At 39.5% G+C, this 13,606-nt stretch overlaps 1 protein-coding gene across 2 annotated transcripts in view; it reads left to right on the top strand.

The window, feature by feature from the left end:
* The window catches only part of gfra1a (gdnf family receptor alpha 1a), a 100,230-nt gene that overhangs the window by 73,602 nt on the left and 13,022 nt on the right, over positions 1-13,606 (top strand). For both annotated transcript variants that reach the window (XM_020639219.3, XM_020639220.3), the window contains 3 exons: positions 1,999-2,108; positions 3,789-3,923; positions 11,873-12,054. In XM_020639219.3, the coding sequence (XP_020494875.2) occupies positions 1,999-2,108; positions 3,789-3,923; positions 11,873-12,054 (427 nt within the window). The remainder of the gene's footprint in view (positions 1-1,998; positions 2,109-3,788; positions 3,924-11,872; positions 12,055-13,606) is intronic.

Genomic DNA, 13,606 nt, shown 5'->3' with positions numbered 1-13,606 from the left:
TCAGTTGTAGCATAGAGGCTTCTGTTGACGCCGCCGACTTCAGACAGATCTTCTTGGCTCAGCACCAGATTGGTGTATTAGATAGATAGACCCGTTGTGAGAGCATACATGTGAGTTTGGGTGTGTTTCGGTGTGCCTGCAGCTTTTTTTCCCCTCGTATTTGCCTATAACTGTCAAGAATCTATCTTAAGACTGAAAACTGAGCCTTCAAAACTTTTTGGAGAGTCTAAGAGAGTCCAATTTTAAGCACTAGTGATGCTATTAAGCAACTTTTGTATGAACAATTTCACACTATTCTAAGATTGATATGATAGTATGCTGCTTAAATAATGTCTATTTTATGTGTTTTGGTACCTGATGAGAAAATGGTGAGTTTCAGCTGTGTGGGGTCATGTGTATGTCTATGAATATTTAGGATGGTGACTCACAAATACACTTTTAAGTCTGAGGAAAACTTTGTTGGCTCGAAATGTCACTTGGTTAATAAATCCTTTATTAATTATTCCAAAAAAAATCATCAATGTGCCTGTATTTCAGGATTTTAATTATTGCAGGAAATTGTCTTTGTATGGAACAAAAGGCATTTCACCTCTTTGACTAAACCTCAAAAATGTACATGATGAGTGTCCATTGGAAAAGCTGAATGTGATTATAAATATGTAAATCAGAACGTGTTGTATTCCTTAGGAGGGCCCTTACATGTCAAAGAAAAGTCTTTTGATTTTTTTGTTTTGTGTCTCATTAATGTAATTATATTTTCTGTCTTTATTATTTTAACAAGATTGTTTTTGTTATCCTTTTAGTTTTAATCTACACCCCTGCTATATATTTTTTATAAGAACATTTTCCCATAAGTCATCATAGGGATGTTAATGTCTTACCAACTTCACCTATTTTTGGTTAAACATAGACAAAAAAAATTATTATTTATTTGTATTATTCAGAGTGTCTCCCTTGTTTAAATGTTGCCCGCCGCTTTAGAGTAGATTGGAGAATAAAAACAGAATGTTGCTTAGTTTACAAGACAGGCCAACTCGAAAATGGAAAATAAAAAAAATAAAAGGGACGCGTGTCAGCACATCAGAGAACAACACAGAGAACATGACAGCTACTTGACTGATTATGTTGCTTAGTTTGAGTCATTTGAGTCAAAACAGTCTCATACAGCCAGAACACTCTGAGATTTCTCAATAATGGAAAGCTGTCAGTGTTGTGTAACTGTGATTGTGATCGTGCATAAACTGCCCAAGCACACCTCTTCAAAAGCAAAAGGAAGTGCACCGTGCTTGAGCTGGGATTGGAGCACTCACACAAGTAAAATGAACTGGACTTTGAGCATTAAGCGTTCTTAGGCAAGGTACGGATTGTTTAGTGTGAGAGCACCCTAAATTACATCTGAGATATTGAGGGCTGAACAATGGATTATATAGAAAGTTAGGATCAAATAAGTTTTGATGTCCCTGCACTGTTCAAAACTTTTTGCATAGTAACAATGACTTTTCTGAATGAAGTATTCAATCAAGACTGTCGATAAAGTTACCTCCTAAAAATGGTTGCACTCTAAAATAATCATCTGATGGTTTTGCTTTGTGTCAAAGTGTATGTATATCATACTCAGTCCAAACTCAAATGTTGACTTCCTTTGGAATCCAAACTCCATTCCAATTTCACATGCCACTGCACCTGTGGCAAAAGTGCAAACAAACATTTATGAAGGCAGTAAATGAAACAGAACAAACCTGGTGGAGAATTGCCTTTATCTTTGTTCATTCCAGGATATAAACCAGGCGCAGCGTACATAAGAGGGTCATCTCACTGCACTGACGGCAGCCATTAAGATACTTAATTACATTGAGAGAAATGACTTCCAGTAAACGCTCATTTGGACGGGGCATACTGCTGCACATTCCAGTCACATTGGCCATCTATATTTCTCATATGAAATCTATCGCAGCTCTGATGATAGTTTTTTTTTTTGGGTGTGTTTTTTTGTTTCAGGTCACGACTGGCTGACTTCTTTGTCAACTGCCAGCCGGAGCCTCGCTCGCTGTCAGGTTGTCTGAAGGAGAACTACGCAGACTGCCTCCTTTCGTACTCGGGGCTGATTGGTGAGTTCACTGACATTTGATTGTGATTGGTCAGCCTTGTACTGGCATTTACTCCAGGGTTCAGTAGATCGCTCCAACCTTTTTTTCATGTCTTAAATGGAACATTACATTTTTGACAACTTCTTTTCATTGTTCTGTTTCTCGAGCCTGTGGAAAGATTACACAAACCAAAGTTTGAGATGAAATCTGGTGTCACAAGTCAAATGGGAATGTGAATGGGTCAAGAAACACAAGCAGTGAGATTAACAGACTCATTGGAATCAGTTGAGGCAGGTTATTTTAACTATATTATTGGAATCAAAAAGGTTGCAAATTTGAAAAAGTAATGTTAGGCCAGTGCTTTTTTATGCTACCAAGGCTACGCTAGATCCGACCCAAAAAAGTATTTCCTTAGATACAGAAGTCTAACAACATAATAAACATGTGACCTGGCAATATGGGACGAAGCCAATGGGTTAATCTAGATTATTAATGAGAATATGTTGGCAGGTAAAACTGAAAAGTTAGATTTGCTTGGACTTTTCTCATTGTCTGACTGTTGGCTGGACTTTTATTATCATTGCCAGTGCCCCTCCTGATCTCCCCATTGGCATGATGTGCTATGATAAATGAATTGGAAATGGTGGACATTAATGAAATTAGCGACCGAGTTGTGTTTCCCCAGTGCTTATCCTTGTTGGGACCCAACTCCCAATCAGGATGTGGAAAAGCCAAACTAGCCTACAAGCCCTCGTGTCCTTTGCAAATTCAATGGAAATGCTGAATGTGCCCAGGGGTTGATTAATTAAGGTATTAAACAATAACAAAATGATGAAGGAAGCCATGGTCGGACATGTGTTTGTCATGTGGTTCATAGTCTGATACAGCTCCACTGTCAATCCATCTCCTGGGCTTCGTTTCAGGTCATTTTTAAGGCTATAATAATGATCATTAATACTATATTTTTTATAAACTTATAAAACATCTGAGATACTTGATGCTGGTTCCTGATTGGCCAGCATACATTATGTCACTCAAGTTGCCTCTCAGTACCAACCCTTTAGTAGGTGTTAAAAATGTGCCTCTAAAGACCGTTCTAACAGCTGGGATCATTTCAAGTTCTTGTAGTGGCAGGGTCTTGCAACCGTTCTTAGAACTAATCTAAACTAAAAGTTCCTCTGGTACCAAGAGCACCTAATGAGCTGTCAAAAATCGACCCTCACAATTCACTAAACCGGGCCACACATGCACACCCAGGCCGCACAGCGCCAATTCATTCTACCTACTGCAAAACAAAAAGCCCTGTTTTGGAGCGCAGCCAGCACAAGGGAACAATCCATTGGGGGAGTGAGAAATCACTGACTGAAGCTATTTACTTTCCCTCACAGAGAGAAGCCTATTCTTCACTCTGGCTTCTCTGCATTCTGCTTCCTGCAGAAACCACACTGCGTTAGTCCTCTACATGGTGGGACGAGAAAGAGAAATACAAATCACAACATTTAACTTTGTTATGATGGGATTCATTATTTAACAGCACTTAAATGGTTTGAGTGTTATTCTTTTTTCTTGACAGTCAGCAGTATATTTGGGTTCTTGCCTAGAACAATTTACATATGACCCTTGTTTATAAATCAAATGTCTAACCATGGAATAAAGACGGATGAATATATGAGTCATATTCCTTTCATGCATCTGCTGCAGGTACCGTGATGACTCCCAACTACCTGCGCTCACCCAAAATCAGCGTCTCACCATACTGCGACTGCAGCAACAGCGGCAACAACAAGGACGAGTGTGACAAATTCACAGAGTTTTTCACGGAGAACACCTGCCTCCGTAAGTTATTCCTTCTAATCAGTACACTATCATGTGTTCTTCTTTGTATCCCTTATAAACTTGAGCTGTATCTCTTTCTTTCAGTTCTGCGCTCTAACTTTTTTATTTGCACCCACTTTGCTCTACTCGGATCTTTTTATCCTCTCTTTTCTTTTCCTCACTCCCCTTCTAACCAAATATATCCCATTGCTATGCTTGCTTTGTTATGCTCTCTGCATTATAGAGAATCCAGTCATTTTGCACCACAGTGCCTGAATGCGTGTGTGTGTGTGTGTGTGTGTGTGTGTGTGTGTGTGTGTGCCCAAGAGCTCTACCAGAACTCCTGCTCTATATCTTTGGCAGAAAGCCGCTTTATCATCCAGGCCTCTTACACAACAACCTTAATTAACAAACCCCCTCGAACACACACACTGCCTGTCTTTGCCCCCCCCCCCCACATACACACACACACACACACACACATACACTCACACACACATATTCCCAGCCACAATTAATAAGTTGCAGGACATTTGTACCAAGCTGCTGAGATAAGAGCCAGATTCATTCTGTGTTTCATTGTAATCAGAGCTAATTCTGTTCTTTCTGTTGTGGTAGCACACTCAGTGTCAGTCAGCCTGCTGCTCTCCTGTCCTCCTGTTTAAGTGTAACGTGATTCCTCATTGATCGTTGTACGGGGGTCAGAACACAAGATCTTAAAGGGGGTATCTTGCTCAAGGACACCTGAGCTGGATGAATGTTTGTAATCACACACCCTTGATGGTTGGTCACTGAAACCTGGCAGGAGGTTCTGTTCATTCCTGTGTTCGTCCAAAGTAATCAGTTTATGAAACAAAATTACCCTTGAATTAATTTGATTACCCTTCTTAAGATACAAGGGTTATCAAATCAATTCAAGGGTAATCACAGTAATAATAGAGACACAACGGGGTGAATTAATTGTTGAAAAATGAATGCGTAAGGATTGTCAAGTGAAAGTGCATCTATTTTCTCAAGCTGGATTACAAACACTGTTGATTAGGACTAGGTCTTAATTGCGTTTTTTTTGTTGATGAAATAGCTGGCTTTGCTGAAAGTTTTGATACTATATACCTAATATATGGTAAATGGACTTGAGCTAGAACAGCGCTTTTCTAGTCTTCTGACAGAGCATGTCACACCTATACATTCACACACTGATGGCAGAGGTTGCTATGTAGTGAAACCATCAGAAGTAACTAATGTAATTTATAAACATTCATATGCTGCCGATGAAAGCGTCTTGCCCAAAGACACATCGGACATGTTGCTGCAGGAGCTGGGGATTGAAGCCTCGACCTTCAGGGTTGAGAGACGACGACTCTACCAACTGAGCCCAAGTAATATAAAACCCCAAATTACAAAAAGGTTGGGATGTTGTGTAAAATGATCTATAAACCGCCTTTTCTAGGCCTGAGCTCATTAATAATAGACTGAGGCAAAGTGGAACACTGTCCCGAGGTCTGACCAAACAAAATGTGACTACTGTTTAGAATTCCTCGATTTTGAAACATATTTGGATGTGGGATTTGAAATATAGGAACTGTTAATGACTTGCTCTGCTGTATGGCTTTGGGTTCTAAGTTTGCTATTGGGAATTGGTCATTTATAAATGAGCGATATATCTTATATTTGCGTGGAGTCGACATCGTCACCAGCATCATGCTCGTCTACAGTTTTTCAAGTTAGTGATCCGTGATGAAAAATAAAAAGCAAGACGCTTGTTTCAAGGTACCAACAGATTAGTGCGTCATAGAAAATGTTATACATTTAACATAGTGAGCAATAAAAAAGATTCAGCACTACACAACTTAGTGGGAGATTTGGATTTCTGCTGTCTGGATGACAGTTACCAGATGAGAAAACGCCAATAAGACGCTGCCACAGTTTTACCAACTGCTCTTTGTTTCACTCTCTCATTGCTCTTCTCTTTTTCTTCTATTGTCTGTTTTAAACTTCTCCTTCGCTTGCTTTCTGTGCTCTGTTGTCTTTTTACAAGTCACGGTTAACAATGTTGGTCTGCCAAAGAGCTGTCATAGTCAGTGTCTGTGGGTTTGTTTGTGTGTGTGTGTATGTGTGTGTGTGTGTGTGTGTGTGTGTGTGCGTGTGTGTGTGTGTGTGTGTGTGTGTGTGTGTGTGTGTGTGTGTGTGTGTGTGTGTGTGTGTGTGTGTGTGTGTGTGTTTGAGCCTTGTGTGTGAGATGTGAACCGTACATCTTCTCTGCTGCATGTTCATGCGTTTGGAGATTTGCGTTCAAGGGTGTGGACATGAGATTTGCAAGATCAGAGTTGTAAACGTTGGTTAGAAAAGTCTCTATGTATATTTATATTTGCTTTTATTGACTGTAAGAAGGAAGACGAAGGGCAAACTGGAGAAAAAACTCTTTGTCTGAAATTTCCATTATTAGTTAAAAATGGCATTCTCTCTAACTCTTTTTGTACTCTCCGTAATTATTTAGCCATTGCCCTCTCTTTATTTCCCTTGTTTACCCTGCTCGTGCATCACCTAACTTCTTCCTGCTCATCCCATCTCTGTGTCTCCATCTCTCTCCTTTCATGCCCTCCCTCTTTCTACACTCATTAAGTCTGCTCAGCAGTAACTGGAACTGACAACTCCGAAGATCCTGACACACAGCCGGCTACAGGGTCATGACTAGAGAGACACTTCAAGAAAGAAAGAAAGAACAGAAAAAACTGAAAGAGTGAGCTAAGGACTCTCTGTTCTTATACTACTCTATGTTTTTTATAGTTATGCTTCTTTAATCACGAGTCATACTGTGGCAGACTCAGAATAACACATTGATTACAAATATTTGGAGCTCGGGAATACTGGTGTCTTTAACAGGACTCATGGCACTTATTTCACGTCCTTTGTGGGTCAAAATGACTAACAGTTAAAACAAAAGGTTTTGAAATTGTTTTGGCAGATTGATTCACCAACTGTTGCTAAATGGACAATAATGTCTTCAAATATATCATTAAGGGCCCTCAATCACAATACATCCAATAAAGTTTTTTATTTTTGCCACCAATAAGCTTAGATTGTTTTATACATTCTTGAGAACATTATTGAAAAGAACCTTATACAAAACCTTTTTGTTAAAGATTAAAAAAAACTTTTATAAACCAATAAAAGCTGTTAACATTGCTCTCTTAAAAGCCACCAAGCTTACTTTAATGTCTGTATTTGTTAGTTTCCCAAGAACCCAACAGAAGTAAGAAGGGATTTCACGTTTAAAGAGAATTAATAATAATATTAATAATATTTTTTTTATTTGTAGAGCACTTTTCAAGACACAAAGTGCTGTGCAGATGAAGCAATTTATGAAAAATGTCGACACGAAAACAGCAAAATTCAGACATCAGTCAAAACAGAACCAAGTTAAAAGAGCCAATCACAAATGTAGGTAATATCAATAAAACAATAAAGTTAAAACATGCACAACAGGGCTCTGATAAAATGATCCATCATCTAAAAAGGCAAGTCAGTAAAAATGAGTGTTAAGGCTGCTTCAGGATTTAAAATCAGAAACAGTATTAGCTGACTGAATACAAGGAGGCAGTCTGTTCCAGAGCTGAGATGCAATTACAGCAAAAAGCTCACGATCACCCTTTGACCGCAACCTTGACTCAGGCACAGTTAGCAGACCTAATGCAGCTGATCCAAGAGGTCTTATTGTGCAGTAAGGCGTTAAAAGCCTTCAATATTCAGGTGCATGATGTCAAGCATTTTATCGACAAAGTCTACCAAATTCATCCATAAATGTTTAGAACATCAGGCTCCTCAAGTGTTCAACGTATCAGGCTCTGTAACCAGGGTTATTTCTGGCTGAGAATGAGGCTGAGGTGGTATTGTTCTTACTCATGCATGTCGACCGTCTACACTGGCCCAACCAAACACTTTTATAAGCATTTTTTAACAAGCAACATTTCTACAACTTTACAATTTTTATAATTGTAAAGTTGTAGAAAGGACGTTCTCACATTAAAGGCTTTTTTCAGCAACAAAAAACATCCATAAATCCATAAAGACCGGAAAGAGGTTTACTTTCTCCTAAACTCTACTCACCTATGAATTATACAGATTCCTATTTAATGGAGGGATTCAGTTTCTTGGAATAATTTTGTGCAAGTTATTCCACTTTAGATATGCATTATACCAAACTTTGTATAGCGCCAATTCACAACAAGTGCTATGTCGAGACTCTTTACAAAAGAGCAGATCGGATAATGTGCAGACAGGATTTCTCCTTTGTATTCCTCCCATTCCTGTTGTCCACACTTCCTTGTCGCTGAGGTGGAGGTCAGAGCAGGCCGTGCATGAACGAGGACGGTGGTGGTTATGGGGACGACACAGTCTGATGGGGTGACTCTTACCTAACGTGATTTCTGTGTAGTCATGCCGTTCATTTCAGCAACCCCCAGAGGAACATTGAGTTGGCTGCATTGTTTGTTTCCGAGCCATCAATTTACCATCGTTGCGTGGCTTGTTTGACATAAACCATTACTTATGACATCATAAAGCCATTGTGAGGCTAATTTTAGAAAATGACATTGAGTATTTCTTCTCAGATTGATAGAATTCACCAGGCCTTTAAGCAGTAATGGGGTTTTCGGACCAAAAACAAAGATTAGTGAGTGATTTCAAAGAGTTACGAGTATAAAATCCTGGTGCAAATCAAGTGTATTTGGGTTAGTCACTTATTGGTACAAACGTAACGTTTCCAACTCAAGTTAACAATTTCACATGAAACTGTGTCATGAAGACTTATCAGCGTTAAAACACTGACGCATCAGAAATGAGGGATCCAAATTCCATTCCAAAAACAAGCATTTGTGGCTCAAAGTCGCTTGTTTGCCCCACACAAAGGACTGGTTAGATAAAAAGATTGAAAATTGTTCAAAAATCTGTATGAAGAGATAGTTTAGAATAAATCACTGAATTTTCATAGTTGAACATAATACAACAAATCAAGTCTTAGATATACTTCAAGTGCTTCTTGCAGGGGGAGGAAGCCAGGTAATCAGCAGCAGCAGCAGCAGCAGCAGCAGCAGCAATGGAGCACCACCAGTGGTTGGTGTCCATCAAAGAAACCCTGGCACTGAGTCTGGAAGAGTCGAGCCTGACCTATCTAACAGGTCATTAAACAATGGAGGCACTTGTCATGCTAAAGTAGCTTGAAGAAGCAAAGACGTCCACTGTGAGGTTCTAATGAGGTATCAGGAGGGAGAATACTTGCAAATTATGTTTAAACAATGTAAATGAAGAAAAATAGTAAACCTGCGAAAGTAGTATGACTCAAATCTAAGGTGCTTATAATGGTCAAACTCTTGTTTAAGTAAGGGTCGGAGACAGCTAAGACGCGGTTTGACACAGGCTTGACAGAGGCCCCATTCAGAGTGAAGCCTACGCGGACTTCCAACCCATTGGAGGGGATAAAGTGGTTAGATGTGCAGATGAAAGTATCACAGTTGGTTGGTTGATAATTGTGTCTGCTGTGCTTGTAAATGTTTAGAATGTTTTGGTTGTTTTTTGGAGTCAAGATGAAAAGATTCAAGCCTTTAGGTTTATTATCCACACACTATGCTCAAAGATTCGCTCTGCAGTCTGCCAAATGTTGATCAGACTGGCTGCAATGCAAGGATTTGTTCATGAAAAATGTTGAACGTCTTCAAGCAAACCTAGACGATGTTGTGTTGTATAAATGTTTCTGTACTAACCTACTGAAAACTCGCCATAAGCCTTCACTACCTTGAAAAGAGAGATAAAGAAAAAAAATGACTGCGATTAACAGAGCAATAATAAATGTGTGAATGTCTGTGACAGACTTCTAATAGAACTTTACACAATTTGTCATATTTTATTTAACCCTGAGGCCTACTTTAGGGTGCAATCACATTTTCTTTTCACACACAGCCACTGTGCTGAGTGTAATTAGGCCTGAGGTCAGCAGACAGTGTGCATCAACACTTACAATATGCTCATCAGCCTTCTGCTGTCTGCTGTCTGCTGTCTCGGCACAATGATGCCAGCAACACAAAAACCTGTTCACATACATTGACAAATGTTATATATGCACATGCACATTAATGAGGAAAGTTGCACAAATCAAGGCTGCAGGATATTGACAGAAAATATTTTGTGCTGATTGTTGCACCTTAGATAATAATGCCTGTATGCGTCAACAGCTTGAGTTATACATAAAATCTCTGCTTGAAGACTGAAACAATTAAATACTTCTAGGAAATAAGATAGGGGATTGTTTGGTTGATTTGACGCCATGTTTGTTTATACCAGAGCCACAGCTTGTCCCACATACATACAGTTTTTGTCTTCTCTTCAGTGCTGCTGCAATGATTTAGCTGAAATCATTTTAAAGGACACACCTTCAAATGGAAGCGTATGATCCAGAAGTAGGACTTGTCTGTTTATTCAAAGAGCTCAAATCAGGCAAAATGTTGATATTAAAAACGATGAATGATGAGTACGAAAAAAAGGCAATTTGTTGCCATTTTCAAACATAGATATATGTAAAGCATCAGCAGGGTGATTCATTTTCAATTCTTAACATGTTTAATCCCTTGTGTTGTCAGGGTTTTTTTCATGTTGATTTGTCAAAATACAAAATAAAAACAAGGATCTGATGCAGCATGATAAGGATTTGCTGGTCATTATAGGCTATCTCTATGTCTTTGCAAGTGTATGAATATTAGAGTGGGGTTAAAGAGCTGTTATGCAGATCAGCTCTCCCCTCCTTTACCACAGTATCCGGGTCATAATTCACTGTTATAGGGAAGAACATCATTACATTCAAACAGCATCTCTGTGCAACTCAGCTTTCCTCTGATGTGTGTGTATATGTGAGAGTATATATACAGTATATGTGTGCGTGTCTTTTACATCAAAGCCATAGAAGGCTATTAATAGGGCCACTAATGGACCCTAATGGTAAATAGCCACATCAGCACTCAGGTTTTTTGACTGTGTGGTGAATTTATAATGGAGGGAAGTAATAACAAAACTTAAGTACCTTCTAACTCACCTTTAATTGTGGTTTTAGACTGGTGCAGTGTAAAGCTTTATTTGAACATGGGGACTAACAAGCTTTGTGATTCATGATAAGATCCAACTGGATCCTAAAGTGACCTGCTGTGAATTACATCGTATTTCTGGTGCCGCAAAGTGATGTTCGCCAGCTCAGCACATACACAAACTTAGGGGCATTAAGAGATGTGTTTGGAACCTTTATGATGATTAAAATATTGCCCAATATAATTTACATCGTAGTCAGGATACATGTTTTTTTTATATTCTGAAAGGAGAACGTCAGTGCTAAAATAGGATTGTATAGGTTGATGGTGCATTAGCTTACAACAACCTGGCACTAAATAATGGAATTTATAGCCAGACAGCAATGTTGAGTCAGCATTGCATGCAATATAAGAATAAAAGCAGATGTATGGGGAATGATAGAGTGCAGAACATTTGGGGGGATTGCTGGAGTCAGTGAATGGGTCAAGACTTTGCAGCTGAGGCCTGGCTTCAACTTCCATTTGAGACCAAAGGTCAACAACGACCAGTTTAAACTTACATGTATAATGTCACCTATTTGCTTAATGTCACTCATGCCATGTAAAAAAACACAACTACTGCAACTAGTATACCTAAGTCAAACAAAAGCTCCACATAGACTCTCACTTGGACATGCACAAACACACAGCGCTGCTCTACTATGCTGGCTCCGTCAATCCCGTCTCACCCCTCTAACGTTACTACCTTCAAAGGCGACACAGAGGTGGGATCAGTTCATTCCCCCCCATTTCACCTCTGTGACATTCACATAACAGACAGTCCTTGTTGGGCTTATATGTCTACCACTAATCCCCCCTTTGGTTCAAAGCTAAGTAGTTTTTTTTATTTTCCTTTTTTAGGTAATGCCATCCAGGCCTTTGGGAATGGAACAGATGTTGGAGTGTGGCAGCCAATGTCCCCTGTCCAGACCACCACCTCCACCACCACGCCTTACCAGAGGAAACGTGAACGCAACCCCAACACCATCGACAACCACATCAACACAGACCCTGGCATCTACCACTTCTGTGGCAACCTACAGGTAATACACACACACACACACACACACACACACACACACACACACAAAAACTGTTTTTTTCAGGTGTAGAAAGAATGTACTTGTACTTGAAGTTTCTTGAAGTTGCCAAGGCTGACCTGCTGATCTCTCCTTCTTTGTGTACTTGTCCATCAGTCTCAGTATGCACAGCGCCTGTTCATGTATAACTATCTTACTGTTTGTCTGTTCCAGTTGCATACCTCACTGCCTTTCCCTCCTCATGTTGCATTTCTTTTAACTAGAAAGAGACAGAAAAGTCAGCACACAAATGTCCTTTTAGTTTCCTTTATCCGGGTAAGAAAAGCAACACAACAATGGACCCGATTCAGCACTAGGCCTTCATCAGTGTTCAGCCGACTTTTCGGTCTCTTTCTAGTCTTGTTGCGGTCGTGCACCTGGAATTGTGTTTACTGTCGAGTGTGCTCCTTTTTTGCTGTTTTTGCATTTCTTTTTACTCCCAAGCGAGTCCAGTTGTTTATCTGTGTTTGTTATCATATCAAATACATCAAGTTAAAACACTGAAATACTATCAAGTGTAGGTATTTGCCAGTAGATGCCATGCGTTATAGACACAAAATAAGTTTACAACACACATTAGACAAGCCTTAGTGAAGAAGGCGGTGAATGAAAAATGTTAAGAAGCTTAATGCTCCACTTTTTAAATGTGTTGGTGGAGACCAAAACAGTCCTTAAAGTCAATATTAGTTTGGTATCTGGTCATGTGTGGCGGGACATATGCAAGCAGGAACTTTATTTGTATGCCAAGTGTATTAGAAGAAATTATAGCAAGCCTGTGTGAGGCACATTTTGAGCAAATTATTTCTTATTGATGGTCAAAAATCACAACATTTTCTACATCAACCATGACAACTTTTTTGAAGTTATATTTTGGGCCTTTTTGCAGAACAGCTGAAGAGAGACAGGAAATGTTGGGAGGAGAGAATGGGGGATGACATGCAGCAAGGGGCCGAGGTGGGATTCGAACCCACGGCTGCTGCATTGAGGACTACCCTCTGTACATGGGGTGTGCTACATAACCGCGAGGCTATCAGTGCTTCAACCTTGACAACTTTTGATGACATTTTTCCAAAATAGTTTTCTGAAATGACCTGTTTTGAATATCAAATCCTTTCAAACCAATCCATGTATTATTCAGTATACCACTCTTGGTACATTTCTTACTTTTGGTACAGTGTCATCACCTGATCTGGATTTATATGTACCTATATAGTATGTGTTTTTCTTTTTTACCGCTTTGCCCAAGAAAACTCTCAAACTGTATTCCTCAGTTGGAGCAGCCCCTCCTGCTTTACAGGAACAACAGATATCAGGCTGATGAAACAGCGAATCAAAAGCAGCAATCCTGAACACAGAGGATGGGCTCCCCCCTGGGTCAGAGAGGAAATGGGGATAATACTGTCATTACCTGAAGTGATGACAGGGACTCAGATAACCATTTCAAATATAGTAACACTGCAACCTGATGGAGCATCATCGATTCACTGAAGTTATTCTTTACCCTTATTGACAGAAA

The sequence above is a fragment of the Labrus bergylta genome, chromosome 10, assembly GCF_963930695.1.
Source record: "Labrus bergylta chromosome 10, fLabBer1.1, whole genome shotgun sequence".
NCBI lineage: Eukaryota > Metazoa > Chordata > Actinopteri > Labriformes > Labridae > Labrus > Labrus bergylta.
The sequence above is the reverse complement of the archived record's forward strand: the minus strand, read 5'-3'. Positions and strand labels throughout refer to the sequence as shown.